Raw genomic sequence first — 20,887 nt, 5'->3', positions numbered from 1 at the left:
AGAGGGAGGGGAATGTATGGCTGATTTGCGTTGTGGTATGGCAGAAACAAATATAACATTGTAACATTTTAAAAAATATATTTAAATTTAAAAAATAGGGGCAGGGTTGAGGTAAGAAATACAAACATACATAAGAGTATATAACTACCCCCAAGAACTGAATGCCTGAAGGAGGGAGCACATGACAGAAGAGGAGCCAAATAAGAAAGGGAATGGGGAATCCTGAGGCCCTTTCTCTCTAGGCCTTTACTAACACAGATCCACTGAGGCCTGGGAAAGGCAGTTAGGAACAGAAGTCATGACTGCCGATCTTTTCGTACAGCATGTTGAACAGTAGGCAGAATAGAAAATGTTAGCACTGTAATATTTAAACCCCTTTCCACAAAATGAAAGCTAGACTTAGTGCTGGTGCTCTTACTTGGCTCAGTCTCTCTACTGAAATCTACCATCAGGGCCTAGAGGCAACAAGGTTGGGTGATAAACTCATAGGATTTTCCCTCCTTTAAGCTGACCTGAAGTCTCCATGTTATTATGTCCCTGTCAAGTATTTAACTAAACGGTTAAGGCTGTATATTGTCACCCTGCTTATTTAACTTATATGCAGAGTACATCATGAGAAACGATGGGCTGGAGGAAGCACAAGCTGGAATCAAGATTGCTGGGAGAAATATCAATAACTTCAGATATGCAGATGATACCACCCTTATGGCAGAAAGCGAAAAACTAAAGATCCTCTTGATGAAAGTGAAAGAGGAGAGCGAAAAAGTTGGCTTAAAGCCCAACATTCAGAAAACTAAGATCATGGCATCTGGTTCCATCACTTCATGGGAAATAGATGGGGAAACAGTGGAAACAGTGGCTGACTTTATTTTTCTGGGCTCCAAAATCATGGCAGATGGTGATTGCAGCCATGAAATTAAAAGACGCTTACTCCTTGGAAAGAAAGTTATGACCAACCTAGACAGCATATTATAAAGCAGAGACATCGCTTTGTCAACAAAGGTCCGTCTAGTCAAGGCTATGGTTTTTCCAGTGGTCATGTATGGATGTGAGAGTTGGACTATAAAGAAAGCTGAGTGCAGAAGAATTGATGCTTTTAAACTGTGGTGTTGGAGAAGACTCTTGAGAGTCCCTTGACTGCAAGGAGATCCAACCAGTCCATCCTAAAGGAGATCAGTCCTGGGTGTTCATTGGAAGGACTGATGTTGAAGCTGAAACTCCAATACTTTGGCCACCTGATGCAAGGAGTTAACTCATTGGAAAAGACCCTGATGCTGGGAAAGATTGAGGGCAGGAAGAGAAGGGGACGACAGAGGATGAGATGGTTGGATGGCTTCACCGACTGAATGGACATGGGTTTGGGTGGATTCTGGGAGTTGGTGATGGACAGGGAGGCCTGGCGTGCTGCGGCTCATGGGGTCACAAGGAGTCGGACACAACTGAGCAGCTGAACTGAACTGAAGTATTTAACTAAACAGTTACCTTGATGTCAGCACTAAAATTGTTGATTTTCTGCCAGCCTGAGTTTTCCAAATGAAAATTTGCCCATCTAAGCAGAAGCTCTTCTGGAGATAATTTCATAAGCTCCTCCAAAGTCTCACCATCTCGAAGTAAAGCAGCCAAGGCTACAAAGGAAAAAAAGAAAAACCCAACCGATACATTATATGGTAACAGTCATTACATGTTTATTGAGTCTTTTGACACTCTGTTAAGTAAGTAACAGAGGTACAAAAAGTACTGTGACCTAGTTCCTGGTTTTCAGGTACTCACAGTCTAATAATAAAGATAAATGAAAGTATATAATGAGTTATAAGATGATACAGATAGAAACACTTAATTATAAGAATACACAGCATTACATATTTTAACATCTTGATTATTCATCACATTCCAAATACCAAGTAAGTTCTAGCTTTAAGTTGAACATTGTTACATTATGTCATATATTTACATAAACTATTCTTAAATAATATTAAAATCAGAGGCTTGGGGGAGTATGTTTAAAACTTTGGAGCCTTTTGATTTAAAGAGTATTCAAACCCTATGGTATTTATATTTAAGCATAACTAACTCTTGAAATGTTACACCTGGTTTTTTAAATTAATTTAATTGGAGGCTAATTACTTTACAATATTGTAGTGGCTTTTGCCATACCTGTTTTTAAAGAAAAAGAATTCAACTTTACATTGTCTATAGCACCTAATATGTAAAGGTTCCTCAACACTTTTTTGTTATTGAATTAAATGTGCAGAAGAAGCCAAGGGTTTTTGGTTAAATATCCCCAGAGATAAGAGGTAGAAGCTTGGGCATCTGCACAGAGAATTGTCTAAATTTAGGTACTGTTTTTATGGAGAAGTTGTATAGTCCTTATGCAATAATTCCCTCCCATAGGATAAAAGGAGATTTACACTGAACAAGAAGACTAAAACTGCCTGACTTCCAAAGAGGTCTAAGTAATATCTCTAATGGGCAAACTTCATCTTTCATAGACTCCACTTCACACCATGTCACTCTGGCACTGAGGGATTTAAGTAAAGGCAGAGGCAACATTGTCACTTGTACAGAAACCTCCTCATGCTCTCCATCTCCAAGTCAAAAGGCTGGAAAGGATTAAACAGCCTGACCTCCCTGCACCTGAGACCTTGTCAGAGATAAATCATTTGACTTATTACACGAGCCAATGTAGTTTAATTTTGTTGTCTTCCTTTCCTTGTTCAATGGACTTTAACTCTAACAAGATAAACACTGCTCTGAAGAGGCTAGCAACTAGAAAAATTTTATTTGTTTAAATACAGCCCACTTTGAGTGGACTGAAAATTTTAAGTATCATAAAGTCTTGGATAAATGTGCAGAATAGGACTGTTGACAGGTATTGTGAGACCCTGAAATACTGAGAACTCCCAATATATATTCTTCCCCCAAAGTAACTGAAGATTGATATGGTGATTTCCGGAAAAAAACGTGAATATTTGGAGTGATGCTTAATATTTTAAACTTCAAAAGGAGAGGACAGTGTAGCACTTCCTAGGACCTTAGGACAATTGTATCACATATGCTTATACATTCTACAAGTCTATGATGTGATATCAAACCCTATGCTATAAAAACGGTGCTTCTGCTAATTCAGGAAATATGAGACCATCAAGGGCAGGTTAGAATATTTTTGAAGAGTCTTAAATCTATAATAGAATAGAAAAGGTATTAAAATTAATAGGAGATGGTGTGCCTGAGGGTGGTAATGGGGTGGGGACTATGTGAGTAGAGCAGAAAAGAACTTTGCACAAATTCCTTAAACTCTCTGGGTTTTCGTGTCTTTATTGTGAAATGAATTCTAAAGAGCCAGACAAATGTTAATTACTACTAAAGAAGAAAGTTATAATTAGGCTGTTTTCCTGAATAACACTATAACATTACCTTCTGTTAATTCTAATTATCATCTAATCACCTCAATTAGGTGAAAGCGTGACAGTCTGCATGACTAGAAAAAAATAACCAATAAACAATTTTCAAGATCATGACTGTGTTTCATTACCTTCATTCCTGCTTAATTCAATGTCAGCAAACAAACCGATCTTAATGATCTGCCACAGCAGTCCCAAAACCAGGTGAGGCTTCCCAGCCCTCAAATCCTCTGCACCAATGTTCACAACATGACATCCAATGGCAGAAGCTGAATTCAGTGCCAAGTTCAAGTTTTCCTGCAAGACAGCCAATTTATAACACTTGCTTCTTGACCTTTCTGTTTTTTTACAGTCTTTTTCTCCCTTCACTGAAATAACACTCAGTAATGACATTATGTATTAAGTTTACCCATACATGATCCACAGAAAGTAATATCCAAGCTTTGGTGTTAAAAGCATAGCTAAAACAAATCTATCCTCATTTTTATAGTCTTTTCCAGATTTCCAAGGCAAGTTAACAGCATTTTTAGTTAGCCTCGATTGAAAGATACCGACCCTAAAGGAAAAGGCTGAGTTACTAGAGTAAGTATATCCATGTGGGTTATGTGTTGAATTTTTTAAAATGCCTAAATGAGAGGTCTACTGAATACACATGAGAGTTCTAGAAGTTCTGAATCTCCTCATCCCAAGAGATGGCCTTGCATGAGGAAATACTGCTATATAACGCCCTAATACGAGATGGAAAATAAAAGCCTTCTATTCTTCAAGCATGCTAATTAACTAAGAGCTTAAACATGCTTGCTTATTTCTGTATGTTTGAATGCAAAATGTAATGAAAAGAATATAGGGCTTTGCAGTTACACCTGGATTTGAACTTTAGTTCCAGCACTATTAACCTTGGTACAGCTCTGAAATCTTTCTGCATCTCAGCTTCTATGAAATCTGGAAAATAATCCTCAACTCAGAGCTGTTGTAAGAATTAAATGAGACAATGCAAAATGCAGAGCCTTCAGTCTGTAAAACAGGTCCTCAAATAATAGTTTCATGGAAGGAGAGGAGAAGAGTGCATACCTGAATGATGAATGGTGTGAGTTTCTTCTTGTTGATTGCTCTCTCATCAATTGTATCAGGAACTGAAAGGTTGATCATTTTACTGAAACAGAAATTTTAAAATAAGTTGACTTATTTTTTAAATAATCCATAAATATTCACAAATATTTTAAGGCTTATTATAATATCTATCTCATGTAATCTGAAAAAAAAGCAATGTATGACTTTAGTCAGGTTGATCAAAAAACCATACATATAAAAATGCAAATAAAGGAAAGACCAAAGTGCTTATAGTAGTTGAATATTTCTGAGTTGGGGATTGGGGCATATTTTCTTATTTAATGTTTTGTACTTCTCACATTCTTTTAGAAGAATGAATTACTTGGATATTAAAAACTTTGTTGAGTAAGTGTTAAAAACAGATAATATCCCACATTGGAACTGAATCTCTCTGTTAGATCATATAATGTATAATTAAAATGATTTCATCTACAAAGACTGAAAATTAGTTGAGCATGAGATTCTTTCATTCACCAAATATTTATTGAGTACCTAGATGATGCACCTGGAGAAGGCAATGGCACCCCACTCCAGTACTCTTGCCTGGAAAATCCCATGGATGGAGGAGCCTGGCGGGCTGCAGTCCATGGGGTCACTGAGTCGGACACGACTGAGTGACTCCACTTTCACTTTTCACTTTCATGCCCTGGAGAAGGAAATGGCAACCCACTCCAGTACTCTTGCCTGGAGAATCCCAGGGACAGGGGAGCCTGGTGGGCTGCCGTCTATGAGGTCGCACAGAGTCGGACACGACTGACGCGACTTAGCAGTAGCAGTAGCAGATGATGCACCAGGTACCATATTTGGTGCTGAAAATACAGTGATAATATCGATAGAAAGAAAAGTTGTATTAATTAGGGCAGGATCTGACTTAGAACAACCTCATTTGGTAAAATTTGGAGTTAGACTCTAACATTTTAGATGTTTATACTACTGTCCTAAAACAAGTTATTTTGCATAGAGAAAACCGTGCTTATTTCCATGCAAAATTTAAATATTAAACAAATAGTATCATATGAGTCTCTCTATTAAAATATATGGGAAATTATTTCTTTACAGCCTATAAGTGGCAAGTAAAAGGGTATCTCACATTTTTAGAAATCATCTTTTTAAATAACCAAAATGACCGTATTGGAAAAAAACAAATTTTATATATTGTACACTGTCATCAGAAATATACCCACTGTACTGTTCTAAGTGTTCCAATATGTACTTACTCAATGCTCACAACAAATTTCTGAGCAAGCACAATAATATGGGGATCATAATGGATGGATCCTGAAATGCAAAGCAGTCAAGTACCTTTTTTTTTTAATACTTCTTCCCTACTATGGAAAAGGTCAGTTTTCATTTCAATCCCAAAGAAAGGCAATGCCAAAGAATGCTCCAACTACCGCACAATTGCACTCATCTCACACACCAGTAAAGTAATGCTCAAAATTCTCCAAGCCAGGCTTCAGCAATACGTGAACCGTGAACTTCCAGATATTTGAGCTGGTTTTAGAAAAGGCAGAGGAACCAGAGATCAAATTGCCAACATCTGCTGGATCATCGAAAAAGCAAGAGAGTTCCAGAAGAACATCTATTTCTGCTTTATTGACTATGCCAAAGCCTTTGTGTGGATCACAATAAACTGTGGAAAATTCTGAAAGAGAAGGGAACCCCAGCCCACCTGATCTGCCTCTTGAGAAATCGGTATGCAGATCAGGGAGCAACAGTTAGAACCGGACATGGAACAACAGACTGGTTCCAAATAGGAAAAGGAGTATATCAAGGCTGTATATTGTCACCCTGCTTATTTAACTTATATGCAGAGTACATCATGAGAAACGCTGGGCTGGATGAAGCACATGCTGGAATCAAGATTACCGGGAGAAATATCAATAACCTCAGATATAAAGATGACACCACCCTTATGGCACAAAGTGAAGAAGAACTAAAGAGCCTCTTAATGAAAGTGAAAGAGGAGAGTGAAAAAGTTTGCTTAAACATTCAGAGAACTCATGCCGTCTGGTACCATCACTTCATGGCAAATAGATGGGGAAAGAGTGGAAACAGTGGCAGACTTTATATTTTTGGGCTCCAAAATCACTGCAGATTGTGACTTCAGCCAGGAAATTAAAAGATGCTTACTCCTTGGAAGAAAAGCTATGACCAACCTAGACAGCATATTAAAAAGCAGAGACATTACTTTGCCAACAAAGGTCCATCTAGTCAAGGCTTTGGTTTCTCCAGGAGTCATGTATGGATGTGAGAGTTGGACTATAACGAAAGCTGAGCGTGGAAGAATTGATGCTTTTGAACTGTGGTGTTGGGGAAGACTCTTGAGAGACCCTTGGACAGCAAGAAGATCCAACCAGTCCATCCTAAAGGAGATCAGCCCTGGGTGTTCATTGGAAGGAGTGATGTTGAAGCTGGAACTCCAGTACTTTGGCCACCTGATGCGAAGATCTGACTCATTTGAAAAGACCCTGATGCTGGGAAAGATTGAAGGTGGGAGGAGAAGGGGACGGCAGAGGATGAGATGGTTGGATGGTATCACCAACTCAATGGACATGAGTTTGGGGAAACTCCGGGAGTTGGTGATGGACAGGGAGGCCTGGCGTGCTGCCGTCCAAGGGGTTGCAAAGAGTCGGACACGACTGACATTGACTGACTGAATAAACTGAACTGAACTGATGTACCCATGGGTTAGTTAGACAAACAACATCAGAACATTGCAGTTTAAGGAAGAGAGCATTTTCTTGCAGGGCCATGCAAGGAGATGGGTGGCTTATGCCTTTAACAATCCTGAACTTTCCAAACACTTTCAAGAATGCCCACTTATACAAAACTTGAGGGAGGAATGTGATTAGCTCTGACAACCTTCTTGCTGTCAGATATTCTATTCTTGAAGAAAAGTCATAGTGAGGTAACTGTGTTCCTGTAAACCTCTAGCAAAACAAATATTAGTCTCAATGCTGAAAGGTAAGATTCCAAGCTTGACTTTCACACTCCAAGGTCCTGTTTAGGAGGAGGGGCTTCCTGGGCAAGCTGATTATCCTGCCTGAGAGCATTCATCCAGCACCCAGTCTTGGTCCTCCCACCAGTGGCCAGTCACAGCTGAAGATGCAGCTCTCAGTCTCTGGGCCCTCCTCTTACCAAGGTCCCCATACCCTGCCCAGCCACCTTAAAGGAGGGAGCCAGGTGCCCAGCCCACAGTTGCCCTCAGTCTTCTCAGTCTACCCTAACTTTGGGGGGGAAGCTGGGTCTTGTAGACTCTGACCCAATCAGATTATTGCAAGCGTTGAGTCATGGAGGTGGGGATGGCAGAGGTAGGTTGCCTAGTGCTCTGAACCCTGGGCCAGGCCAGTGAGTGTCTCTAGCAAGGTCTCTGGACCTCTGCAAGACTCGGCCTTTGGCCTGTCCCCAGGCTCCACCCCTTGCTACCCAGACCAAGGCCAGAGGACCTGGAGGGCCATGGACGAAGGCTGAAATATACCTTTTACTACACTCTGCTGAGAGGCTGACTATTGGTGGACCTGGTCTTCTAACCTCTATGGTCTTTAGCTAAGGACGGCAGCTCCATGCCCATCTTGCCCCTATTACAGTATCTTCCTTGGTGAGATTATACAAACTTTGACTGAAAGTGGGTAACTTAGACCATCATGGTCTATTTCCACTAGCCCAAGATAATCACATTCTACTCTGTTTCTATAACTCAGGTAAATTAACTAACAATATCATGTGATGATATAGTTTTTATCTTCCTCTAACTGAAATATTATACTTAAAAAGCATAATGTCCCCTCAGACATATATATTGCAAATGGGGGAACCATTTATTCATTCACTGCTGGAGCTATAGTTGAATTGTTATATTTTGAAAACAATTTTTATTGGAATGGAGTTGCTTTACCATCTTATATTAGTTTCCGTTGTACATCTAAGTCAATCTATTATAGGCATACATAGATCCCTTCATTTTTGGATTGTCTTCCCATTTAGGTCACCACAGAGCACTGAGTAGAGTTCCTTCCACTTTTTTCGTTTTTGAATTCAAATTAAGTTATTTGTATTAACTGGAGGATAATTACTGTACAATATTGTGATGCTTTTTGCCATATATCAACATTAATGAGCCATAGGTATACATGTGTCCCACACATCCTTAAGCCCCACTCACCTCCCTCCCCACCCTATTCCTATGGGTTGTTCCAGAGCACTGGTTTTGAATGCCCTGCTTTATGCATATATAAACCTGAATGATGATTTTCCTGAATGATGAAATATGCAATTTTCTCTATATCACATATGAGTTATGGGTGTAGTTTTTTCTACATTAAATTTGATATCTGTATTTATGTTTGGAAATCTAGCTGTATATTTTTGGTCATGATAGATGGACTATTGTATGTTTCACATCTGGATATCTCTGCACTCTTTTCCCTACATAAATATGGAATGCTGTATTCTTCACATAGGAAAATTTGAGCACATGTTTTCCTGAATAAAGTATGGAATATTTTGCAGTTTTCTAATGAAAATCTCACTTAAGATTTTCGGACATGAAGTATATAATTCTCCATAGTCCAAATATGAAACACCGAGGCAAATTTTCATTACTGAACTAGGAAATTTGTACATCTCATAAATGATCATCTAGGTAAAGATTTTCCTACATGAAAGTTGGTATATTTCATATTTCACATAAAGAAATATGGACACAGATCTCCTTGTTTGGGGATACTCTGTATTTCACATATGAAAACATGGGTGCTGATGTTTCTACACTAAATATGTAACTCTCTATATTTCCCATTTGAAAATCTAGACACAGGTTTTCCTGCATGAAACATGCAATATGCTATATGAAAATCTGGAAAAAGGTTTTCCTGCTTAAATACTGAATGTTTTATTTTACACTTATTAAAATCTGTGTGCACATTCTGCACATGACATATGGAATTCTCTTGTGTTTCTCTTTGGAAAATATAGACATTCAGTAACCTACATTAAATATTAAATTCTCCTTAGAACTCATATTAAAATATTGGCACAGGTGTTGTGGGCCTAGGTTTTCAACTGTGAAATTATATAATTCTGTATGATTCACGTGTGGAAATCTGAGTGCAGATTTTCCTAAATGAAGTATGAAATCATGTATATCTTACAGATGATAAGTTAAGTGTAGATTTTCTGCTATATTGCTATATGGGATTCTGCATATTTCATATAAGAAAACCTTAATTATGATTTTTTGACATAGAATATGTAATTCTAATTTCACATATAGATATCTGGGAACAGATTTTCCTACTTGAACTATGACATCTCTATATTTCACATATAGAAATCAGTGTACAGATATTCACGCATCACATATGAAATTTTCCACGTTTCGTATGTGGGACTCTCAGGCCAGATATTTTAGAAAATATATGGAACTCTCTATATTTCCCAAGTAAAAACAAGATGAGGAAGTTTTGAGATGAAATATGGACGTTTGTTCATTTCTCATATGAAAACCAGGGTACAGATTTTCTTACATGACATATGAAACGTGTATATTTTAGATACGAAAATTTGAGTTCAAATTTTTTACATGAATTATGGAATTTTCTATGTTTCAAATATGGAAAACTTACCTTAGATATGCTTCTATGAAATATAGAATCCCTATATTTCCTATATGACATGTGGACCCTGATTTTGCTCCATAATATGTGCAATTCGCTACATGTCATATATGAATATCTTGGTTTAGATTCTCCCACATGAAATATGGAATTCTCTGTATGTCCCTTGCAAAACATGAGGGCAGGTTAACTTGACGAACAATGGAATTCTTTATATTTCACATTTGAAAATCTAGGTGCAGATTTTCTACATGAAATATGAAATTCTGTACATTTCTTGTATTAAAGTATTAGTGCAGATTTTCCCACTTCAAATATGGAATTCTCTATATTTCATATAGGAAAGCCTGAAAGATGACTTTCCTACAGGAAATATGTAACTTTCTATATTTCATACACGAAAATATGGGTACAGAATTTTCTCCAGGAAGTATGAAATCTGTATTTCATGTCTGAAAATCTAGCTGTATATGTTTGGTCATGATATATGAAATATTGCTTGCTTCACATATGGATATATGTGCATGTATTTTCCTGCATGCATAGGGAATTCTGTATTATTCACATAGGAAAATTTGAGTATCCATTTTCCTGCTGAATCATGGAATTCTACTTTCATAAATGAATTTCTCAATTAAATTTTCTGACAAGAGATGTACAATTCTCTATCATTCAAATATGAAATTCCAGTAGCAAATATTCATTCCAGAAATATGAAATGTGTACATTTCACAAATGAAAATCTAGATAGAGCTTGTCTTACATGAGGTGTGGTACTCTTTACATTCCATATAAAAGATCTGAGCACAGATTTCCTTGATTGAAATATAGACTAATCTATATTTCACATATGAAAATATTGGCGTTGTGTGTTCTACAATATATGTATTTCTCTACATTTCACAAATGAAATGTTCAATTCTTCGTATCGCATTTATAAATATTGGCTGCACATTTTCCTACATGGTATATGGAATTCTCTGTGTTTAGCATTTGAAAATATAGACTTTCATTTTCCTACACTAAATATTAAATTCCCTAAACTTCACATATTAAAATATTAGCATGGGTTTTGTAGGCATAGTTTCTCAAATGTGAATGTGGAATTTTGTGTTTTGCATGTGGACATCACATTAGAAGTTTTCCTAAATGAAATATGGACTTCTGTATATTTTACAGGTGATAATTGGAGGAAGGGTTTTTCTGCTATATTGATACATGGGATTCTGTATTTTTCATATATGAAAATCTTATGATTTTATTACATAAATATGTAACTGTCTATATTTCACATTATACAACACTGGGAAAAACTTTACCTACATGAAATATGAAATCTCTACTTTTCACATATATTAATCAGTGAACAGATTTTCACACATGACATAAGAAATTTTTCATCTTTCATATAAGGAAATCCCATCCCAGACATTCATACAAAAAACCCTGAAGTCTATATTTCATATATGAAAATACAGTTGCCAATTTTCCCACATGAAATGTGGAGTTCTCTCTATAGAATCACATGTGAAACCTGGACACCCATTTACCACAAAATATGAAATCTTCTATATATCATATAGGAAAATCTCTGCTCAAATTTTCCTCTAGGCAGTACTTAACATTATGTATGTCACACATGAAAAACTGGGTGCTAATTTACCCATGTACAATCCGGAATTGTGTATATTCTGGATATCAAAATCTGTGCACCAATATTACTACCTAAACTATGGAATTCGGTATATTTCACATATGAAAATCAGGGTGAAATTTTACTCAGTTAAAAATGGAATTCTCTATATTTTACATATGAAAATGTCAGTGCTGAATTTACATCATGAAATATTGAACTTTTTGTATTTCACTTTAGGAAAATCTGGATGCTGAGTTTCTTACATGAAATATGGTATTTTCTATACCTCATATATGACAATCTGGGTGGTGACTTCCTTACATTAAATATGGAAATCTCTATATTTCACAGACGAAAATCATGGCGTTGGTTTTCTTAAGATATGGAGAACCTATATGGTATTGGAGTTCTCTGTTTCACAAATGAAAATATGTGCACCACTGCTTCTTCGCAAAATATGGAATTCTTTGTATTTCTTCTATCAAAATCTAGGCTTGAACACTCTTTCATGGAAGTTGGACTTCTGTATATTTCACATTTGAAGATCAGAATGGATTTTCCTATGAGAAATATGAAATCACTGCATTTCGTGTGAACCACTGGTTCTTCAGGTACTGACACATTTGTTCCCTGTTTGTGTCCCTGTGCCTTGCACATGCGTGTGTACAGGTGTGTGCTTGTGTCACCTGTGTTTGCGTGTATGTGCATGGGCCCAGCCCCCTGCTGACATGGGAGATGAAGGCGAAAGAACATGAGATGTCTAACAACGAGAAGAGGAGGCAGGAGACGTCCACAGTCTAGGGGAGACTGGTCCACGCATCTCTGCGGTGACCCTGTTCAGGACAAGAATGAGCAAAGGATGGCCAGTGACAACTCTGGGTAGTGAGTCCACAAATCTGCAATTACCTCAGGAGACAAAGACAGGCTCACAATTTCTGCTGTGCTGTTGTGTGTGTTTGTATCCGCAAGAGGGGTTGGAGGGTTTGCAGAGTCACCCAGTGTAAATCAAGTGGTGGGGGCTCTAAAATCATGACCTGTGGACCCCTCAGTCTGTGGGGGCATTGGCTCTGATTAAAACTCTTCAAGAAATGGGCATAGAAGGAACCTACCTCAACATAGTAAAGGCCACATATGATAAGCCCACAGCAAATATTATTCTCAATGGTGAAAAACTGAAAGCATTCCCCCTAAGATCAGGAACAAGACAAGGGTGTCCACTTTCACCACTATTATTCAGCATAGTTTTGGAAGTCCTAGCTACAACAATCAGAGATGAAAAAGAAATAAAAGGAATCCAGATCGGAAGAGAAGAAAGTATAACACTCACTGTTTGCAGATGACGTGATGCTGTACATAGAATACCATGATACTATCAGAAAATTACTAGAGCTAACCAGTGAATTTAGCAAAGTCGGAGGATACAAAATCAATACACAGAAATCATTTGCATTCCTACATACTAACAATGAAAAATCAGAAAGAGAAATTAAGGAATCAATTCCATTCACCACTGCAACAAAAAGAATAAAACATCTAGGAATAAACTTACCTAAGGAGACAAAAGAACTATATACAGAAAATTATAATTTGATGAAAGAAATCAAAGATGATATAAACAGATGGAGAGATAATCCAGGTTCCTGGGTAGAAAGAATCAATATTGTGAAAATGACTATACTACCAAATGCAATCTACAGATTCAATGTGATCCCTATCAAAGTACTAATGGCATTTTTCACAGAACTAGAAAAAAAAAAGCCACAGTTCGTACGGAAACACAAAAGACCCTGAATAGCCAAAGTCATCTTGAGAAAGAAGAATGGAGCGGGAGGAATCAACTTACCTGCTTTCAAATTATACTACAAAGTCACAGTCATCAAGACAGTACACAAAAACAGAAATAAAGGCCAAGGGAACAAGATAGAAAGCCCAGAGAAAAACCCACACACATGTGGGCACCTTATCTTTGACTTAGGAGGCAAGAATATACAATGGGAACAAGACAGCAGTTTCAGTAAGTGGTGCTGGAAGAACTGGACAACTCAGTGCAAAGAATGAAATTAGAACACTTCCTAACACCATCAGTTCAGTTCAGTTCAGTCGCTCAGTTGTGTGCGACTCTTTGCAACCCCATGAACCGCAGCACGCCAGGCCTCCCTGTCCATCACTAACTCCCGGAGTCCACCCAAACCCACGTCCATTGAGTCGGTGATGCCATCCAACCATCTCATCCTCTGTCATCCCCTTCTCCTGACCTCAAACTTTCCCAGCATCAGGGTCTTTTCCAATGAGTCAGCTCTTCCCATCAGGTGGCCGAAGTATTGGAGTTTCAGCTTCAACATCAGTCCTTCTAATGAAAACCCCGGACTGATCTCCTTTAGGATGGACTGGTTGGATCTCCTTGCAAACCGAGGGACTCTCAAGAGTCTTCTCCAACACCACAGTTCAAAAGCATCAATTCTTCTGCGCTCAGCTTTCTTTATAGTCCAATTCTCACATCCATACATGACCACTGGAAAAACCATAGCCTTGACGAGACGGCCCTTTGTTGGCAAAGTAATGTCTCTGCTTTTTAACATGCTGTCTAGGTTGGTCATAACTTTCCTAACACCGCACACAAAGATAAACTGAAAATGGACTAAAGACCTAAATGTAAGACCAGAACCTATATAACTCTAGGAAGAAAACATAGGCAGAATACTGTATGACACAAATCATAGTAAAATCCTCTATGACAAACCTCCTAGAATAAAGGAAATAAAAACAAAAATAAATAACTAGGTGCTAATTTAATTTAAAAGTTTTTGCATAGCAAAGGAAACTATACACACAGTGAAAAGACCACCCTCAGAATGGGAGAAAATAATAGCAACTGAAACAACTGACAAACTATTAATTTCCAAAACATACACACAGCTCATACAAGTCAATACCAGAGAAACAAACAACCCAGTCAAAAAGTGGGCAAAAGTCCTAAACAGATATTTCTCCAAAGAAGACATAGAGATGGCTAAGAAACACATGAAGAGATGCTCTCCATCACTCATGATTAGAGTGTTAGTCGCTCAGTCGTGTCCAACTCTTTGCAAGCTCACGGACTGTAGCCCACCAGGCTCCTCTGTCCATGGAATTTTCCAGGCAAGCATACTGGAGTGGGTTGCCATTTCTTCCTCCAGGGGATCTTCCTGACCCAGGGATTGAACCTGGGGCTCCTGCACTGCAGGAAGACTCTCTACCATCTGAGGCACCAGAGAAGCTCATTATTAGAGAAATGCAAATCAAAACTACAACGTGATATCACCTCACACCAGACAGAATGGGCATCATCAAAAAGTCCACAAGCAACAAGTGCTAGAGATGGTGGGAATGTAAATTGATACAGTCACTATGGAAGACAGTGTGGAAATGCCTTAAAAAACTAGGAATAAAACCACCATGTGACCCAGCAATCCCACTATTAGGCATATGACCTTCCAAAAACCAAAGCTGAAAAAGACACACGTACCCCAGTGTTCACTCCAGCACTATTTACGGTAGCCAAGACATGGAAGCAAGCTAGATGTCCATCGACAGAGCAATGGATAAAGAAGCTGAGGTGCGTATATACAATGGAATGCTACTCAGCCATAGAAAAAAAGGAATGCATCTGGGTCAGTTCTAAGGAGGTGGATGAACCCAGAGCCTATTATACAGAGGGAAGTAAGTTAGAACGAGAAAAACAAATACCGTATATTAACGCATACATGTGGAATCTAGAAGGATGGTACTGATAAACCTGATCCCAGAGCAGCAATAGAGACGCAGACATAGAGAACAGACTTGTGCACAAGGGTAGGGGAGGAGAGGGAGTGGGTGAGATAAATGGAGAGAGTAGCATGGATGAATATACATTAACATATGTAAATAGATAGCCAATGGGAATTTGCTGTATGACTCAGGGAACACAAACGGGGGCTCTGTAATAACCTAGAGGGGTGGGAATGAGCGGGAAGTGGGAGGGATTCAAGAGGGAGGGGACATATGTACACCGAAAACTATGGTTAATTCAGGTTGAGGTGTGACAGAAATCAAACCAATACTGTAAATAATAATCAATCAATGAAAAATAAATATTTGTTAAAAGCTAGAAATAGGTTAATTTGGAAATTACCTAGAATGTCACAATTGAGAGGGAAAAAACCCCTTAATATGTGATCTATTGCCTTCCAGGTTCCGTTCTCTTCATTTTTAAAAAGTATGAGATAGGGGAGTTAATGTCTTCATGATACTGTATCTATTATTTGGACCAGGAACTGTTCTCTGTGATATGTGCATGCTGACCTGACATCCCATGGTCTTTCATGCACTTAGGAGACACTGTGTTCAATCCGTACACGGTAAAGTTTCCTGCGGATGGACATGTGGATCTGCCTTTTGATCCAGAGTACACTAGACACCGCAATGTGTTCCAGATTGGGGGTCAGATACAACACGTCTCTGTTCCTCTCCACCTGGCACCAATCTGACTCAGCTCTTGCCAGGGAGGTGACTTTGGGTAAATTCATTCACCCGTTAACCGCTACGTGTTTCTGCTTCCTCAGCTGCCGAAAGGGATGACAGCATTAAAAATGCTACCTCATAGTGTTGTGATGAGTACTCAAAGACTTCATTATACGTGCACACATGGAGAGCTAACCACGGTTCAGAAGGGTGAGCTTATCTTCCTGCCTCTCTTCACTTCCGTTTCTGCTTGTACTCACACCCCCGTCCCCGCCCCCACCCTTTTCCCCTCCCACCCCAACTCCGCTCTCTAGCACCCGTGTTCCATCCTCAGACTCTCCATCCAAAATCATGGCTGACGATCTCCTCATGATTTACCTCAGAAAATATCCATACCATTACCCTTGGATTAAAAATCATGAATATTAGCAGAAGAAATAAGAAACACACTAAAACTGGCAATGTGAAAACTAAACAAGAAATAAAGCATTAATGATGAAAGTTTGACTATTAACATTTTCATATCTTCATTAGATTGAGATTTTCAGAATTTGATACAGGGGAATTACACTTGATAAAAAGAAAGCCAAAATAAAAAAAAACCTATGTGAAGAAGTTTCTTGGCCTTTAAATGACCCTCTGTAAGGTTTTTAAAACTTTATATACTCTAGTTCTATAACTGGCCAGTGACCACTTACTTCCTGTCATTATACATATCATAGGAAGGGGTCATTAGACTTGTAACTGCATAGAGAATATGCACTAAATTTTTCCATACGAGCACATGATGAAGCCTCAGTGTTGTATTTAGGCTTCACAATGTCCCCACAGGAAGAGCCGAATACTCATTATGCTAAAAAAAAAAAAAAAAAATCCTTCCCCCATGCCTCATACAATCCATTCTTGAGGCCCTGAAGGGCTGAAGTGATGCTGCAAGGTCCATGCGGTGAGTCAAAGGTGGTCTTGACACTGTGTCCCTGGAGCACTATCCAGGGAAATGTGGAACAGCAATAATATTAACTACAGTAATGACAACAGCTAGAATTGACCGGGAACGTACCATATGGCACATACTGTTCTGACACTTTCCCCTGTCTTAACATGGTCAGTGTTCTACACTGCCCCATGAAGTAGTTAAATTTACCCAAGCTAGTGCTTCTATGTGGCTAATGGAAGAATGAGGCACAGAGACACTATGTTACTTGCTCAGAGTCGCCCAGCAGTCAGGGAACCACCGGTCTCGAGGCATTGTGGAAACCTCAGTGTGTTCTGTATTTATTCAGTCAAGGCTAAGATCCAACGGCTATGGCAAAATATGTAGAATAACAGCTACCACATAACACAAATTGATCTTACCTCATAGAAATGCACACGAAATAGAAATCGGATTTCTTCAGAAATCTTTCAGATAGAGGCTTGGCAAGACTGCATCAGGATGTTTTGTAGAAAGGATAGTCTGAGAGCCTCCTCAGAACAGCAGACAGCAGGTCAGTGAGTCTCCTAGACTGGAGGTCTTGGGTTTGTGCATCAGAGAAGGCAGCAAACCCCTGTCACCTACACATGCTCCCAGTGGAGACAGAGCCTGGCAGGAGGCAAAATAAGACCATTCCTCTGCTCTAGTAGTGCCTAGACAAGTTGTCCATGTCAATCAGAACTGAGGAATTCTAAAAAAAGAAAAATGGAGATTTCATGATCCGCACTCGGTGCATCTCACTTAGTGCAGCTACAATAGTGCCCTAGAATCTGTCCGTTTTCACTATGCTTGGGAAACTCTCAGGGACTTTAGTAAACCTCATTAGTAGCGAGACTGTCAGCAAAATAAGGGAAATAGCGATCAGAACACATATCAGAAAAAAAAAAAAGTAGAGATGATCAACAAAACCCAAAGCTGGCTCTTTCAAAAGATCAATACAAATTCATAAACGTCTACTCATGTAGACCAAAAAAAGCAAGATATCTAAAGACAACACTTACGAATATCGGAAGTAAAATAGATTTCAGATCTCACAGAAATTAAAAGGATTCTGTGAATGATTATAATAACTACATCTGGCAATTTCGGTGAAAGGAACTAACTAACAAAGTTGAGCCAAAAAGAAATAGATAATCTATTTAAAAATCGAGCTTGTAGTTGAAAAATTTACAGAAATCTCCAGGCCCAGGTGGTATCCCTGGCACAACAGACAAAGGGAGGGAAAAAATGGGTAGGGACAGAGAAAAGGTGACTATATTCTAACACAACCAGTTACTCAAGGTAAAATGGGCCAAATCCAAGCAATGTGATGAAGCCATTGGTTTTATTTTCTCATTGTCCTCCAGCTTCTCCTTCCTGCCTCCCTCCTTTGCCCCAGTTGCTTCCTCCTTCTTAAGTCCTGCCCTGCATCAAGAGTAGCAGTGTTATGAGGCGCGATTCCCATATTGTAACTGATATCCGCTGGCTGACTGACATTCAGCTGGATGCTATCATCCCTGCAGCTGGTATACTCAAGCTTTCTGTCTCATCATGGACCAGAAGGTTTCACTCCTAATTTCAGGTATAGCTAGGAGAGAAGGTGCAGGGCACACGTTGGAGCCTTGAGTCCTTCATCTGTGAAATGCGGATGACCACAAATTGTGGGAGAAACAGAGATTTCGGCACCAGACCCTTTGCAATGAGTGCTAAACCCAATGAAACATGACAAACTCAGAGCATCACGGGACTCCTTGACATTCAGAAGCACCTCAAGTAGATTTCCCTGCCAGGACTGTTGCGTTTATTGCTCCTTCAGCCTGGAATGCTCTTCCCTTAGGTAAGCCCATGGCCTGCTCCCTCACTTCCTCCACATCTCTGCTTAATTGCCATCTTTCAGGGAGATTTTCCCTCATTATCTTGAATAAAATAATAACATCATACCCCACACACCCCCTTTCCCCTGATCTAGTATTATCTTTCTTCATAGTGCCTGCCACCCACCCTTGATTTACTTACTGACTACCAGGTCTCTGAAACGAGAGACTTGGTCCATTTTGTCCTGTTACAAACTCCTCGAATAGCGCTCTGGTATATGGCAGGTGCTCAGAAAACATTTGCTGAAGGACAGTCGGGAGCCAGGCCCTTTACACACATCGCTAACATGCACAGGTACCCTCCAAGACCGACACTGGCCCCACTGAATAAATTATCATACACGCTCAATGACACACAATCAGCATGTCAGGTTCCAGGCTTCGGAATCATATCTGCCAGCTTCCAAATCCTCAGCTCCTGGACAGAGACCTCACAGCCAAGAACTCAAGAGGTTTTATTTCTAACACAACGACTCCAAACAGCTCAGGTAGATACCCAGACACACAAAAAAAGGTCACTGAGTATCTGCACAGAGAGCTCACAACTCGAGCCTCAGACCCTCAAATACGACAGAGACCAAACACACTGCGACAAAGAGCCTCCAAACAGACCAAGGTCGTCAAGACAGAAACAAATGAGAATCGCACAGATACTTCACATCACGGAGACTGACTTCCGAACCACTCCGGACACTTACTAAGTTAATACAGAAACCGCTAAGCAGAAAGACATAACTTTGAGTAACTCAAGAACATCATACAACCTGCAGATAAAGTTCCCAGACAAATGGAAAACCTGCACCCTGTGCGCAGACCCCAAGCAGCTGAGAGTTTCCACCTTAAGACAAACCCCTCCTCAAAGCAGCTCAGAGACAGCACAACTTGGGACCCAGAATCAAAAGCTCAGAGATCTCACATTCTGGGGCGCAGACGCCTACACAGAGATCTCACACCCAGGGACTCAAGTGCCCCAAAGCTCCAAAAATGCACATCCCGGCACACAGGCACACACATCCTAGAGGCTTTGGACTATGGCTCTCAAAATCCACTCCGATCAAATACCCCATCACCCACAATCCTGGCCAATGGCTCAGAGAGATCAAGCGTACCCAAAACAGCATCTGTGATGTCACACGTAGCCATACACAACCCCAAGCTCCCTGACCCAGGTTACTCTCCAGGGAGAGACACGAAACAAGCCCTGAGACCTCTCCCTGGTCATGAATTGCATGCATCTGTGCGACTTACCGCGCGTTGCCATCTGATCCAGACTGAGGGAGAGCTCAGTAAGACTGAAACACGGTCGCCCTGCACAGCCACTGACTGTGCCGAACCTCGCCAGTAACCAAGGCAGCCATTCAACCCCTTCGGGAAAAGCGGTAAAACTCGGAGAAAACATGGCACACTCTGAAAAGCCGGGCAAACGAACGCAGGCGCACTGGTATACACACGCCTCGCGCCCAGAGGTCCAGCTCCGCGACCTCAGTGCCTGTCTAAGACAGGCAGCCAATGGGAACTGAGCAGGAGAAAAAGGAGGGCGGGAGTAGCCGGACTTCCGCGTATACTCGCGCTCCGGAAGAACTAATTCCGGCCATCTCCCGGTCGCCTTACCCCCAAAGCGGCAGCCAATCTCTCGCTCTGGAGCCATCCCCACCTTGGATGTGACCATGTCAAAACGAAGGGGTGGAGTTGGAAAAGAGACAAAGAAAGTTGCGGCTTAATATCAGTGTCCACTCAAATTCAAATGCGGCGGGAAGGCGGAGTGGAGCGAATGCGGTTGGACCCAGTGGCGCCATGAGTGCCTCCGCTGGGAACTG

At 40.0% G+C, this 20,887-nt stretch overlaps 1 protein-coding gene across 3 annotated transcripts in view; it reads right to left on the bottom strand.

Annotated features, from left to right (window-relative positions):
- LOC145536431 (plastin-3-like) overlaps positions 1-20,487 on the bottom strand; it is a 37,327-nt gene extending 16,840 nt beyond the window's left edge. For 2 of the 3 annotated variants that reach the window (XM_081565778.1, XM_081565776.1), the window contains exons 1-5: positions 20,319-20,487; positions 17,601-17,908; positions 4,473-4,554; positions 3,533-3,698; positions 1,483-1,625 (exon numbers count right to left, since the gene is read on the bottom strand). In XM_081565778.1, the coding sequence (XP_081421904.1) occupies positions 1,483-1,625; positions 3,533-3,698; positions 4,473-4,554; positions 17,601-17,605 (396 nt within the window). In that variant the 5' untranslated portion in view covers positions 17,606-17,908; positions 20,319-20,487. The remainder of the gene's footprint in view (positions 1-1,482; positions 1,626-3,532; positions 3,699-4,472; positions 4,555-17,600; positions 17,909-20,318) is intronic. The other variant, XM_081565777.1, reaches the window with a different exon arrangement.
- Positions 20,488-20,887: the final 400 nt, after the last annotated feature.

The sequence above is a fragment of the Giraffa tippelskirchi genome, chromosome X (genome assembly GCF_054371585.1).
Source record: "Giraffa tippelskirchi isolate mGirTip1 chromosome X, T2T-mGirTip1v1.2.pri, whole genome shotgun sequence".
NCBI lineage: Eukaryota > Metazoa > Chordata > Mammalia > Artiodactyla > Giraffidae > Giraffa > Giraffa tippelskirchi.
This window is presented reverse-complemented; position numbering and strand designations above follow the sequence as displayed.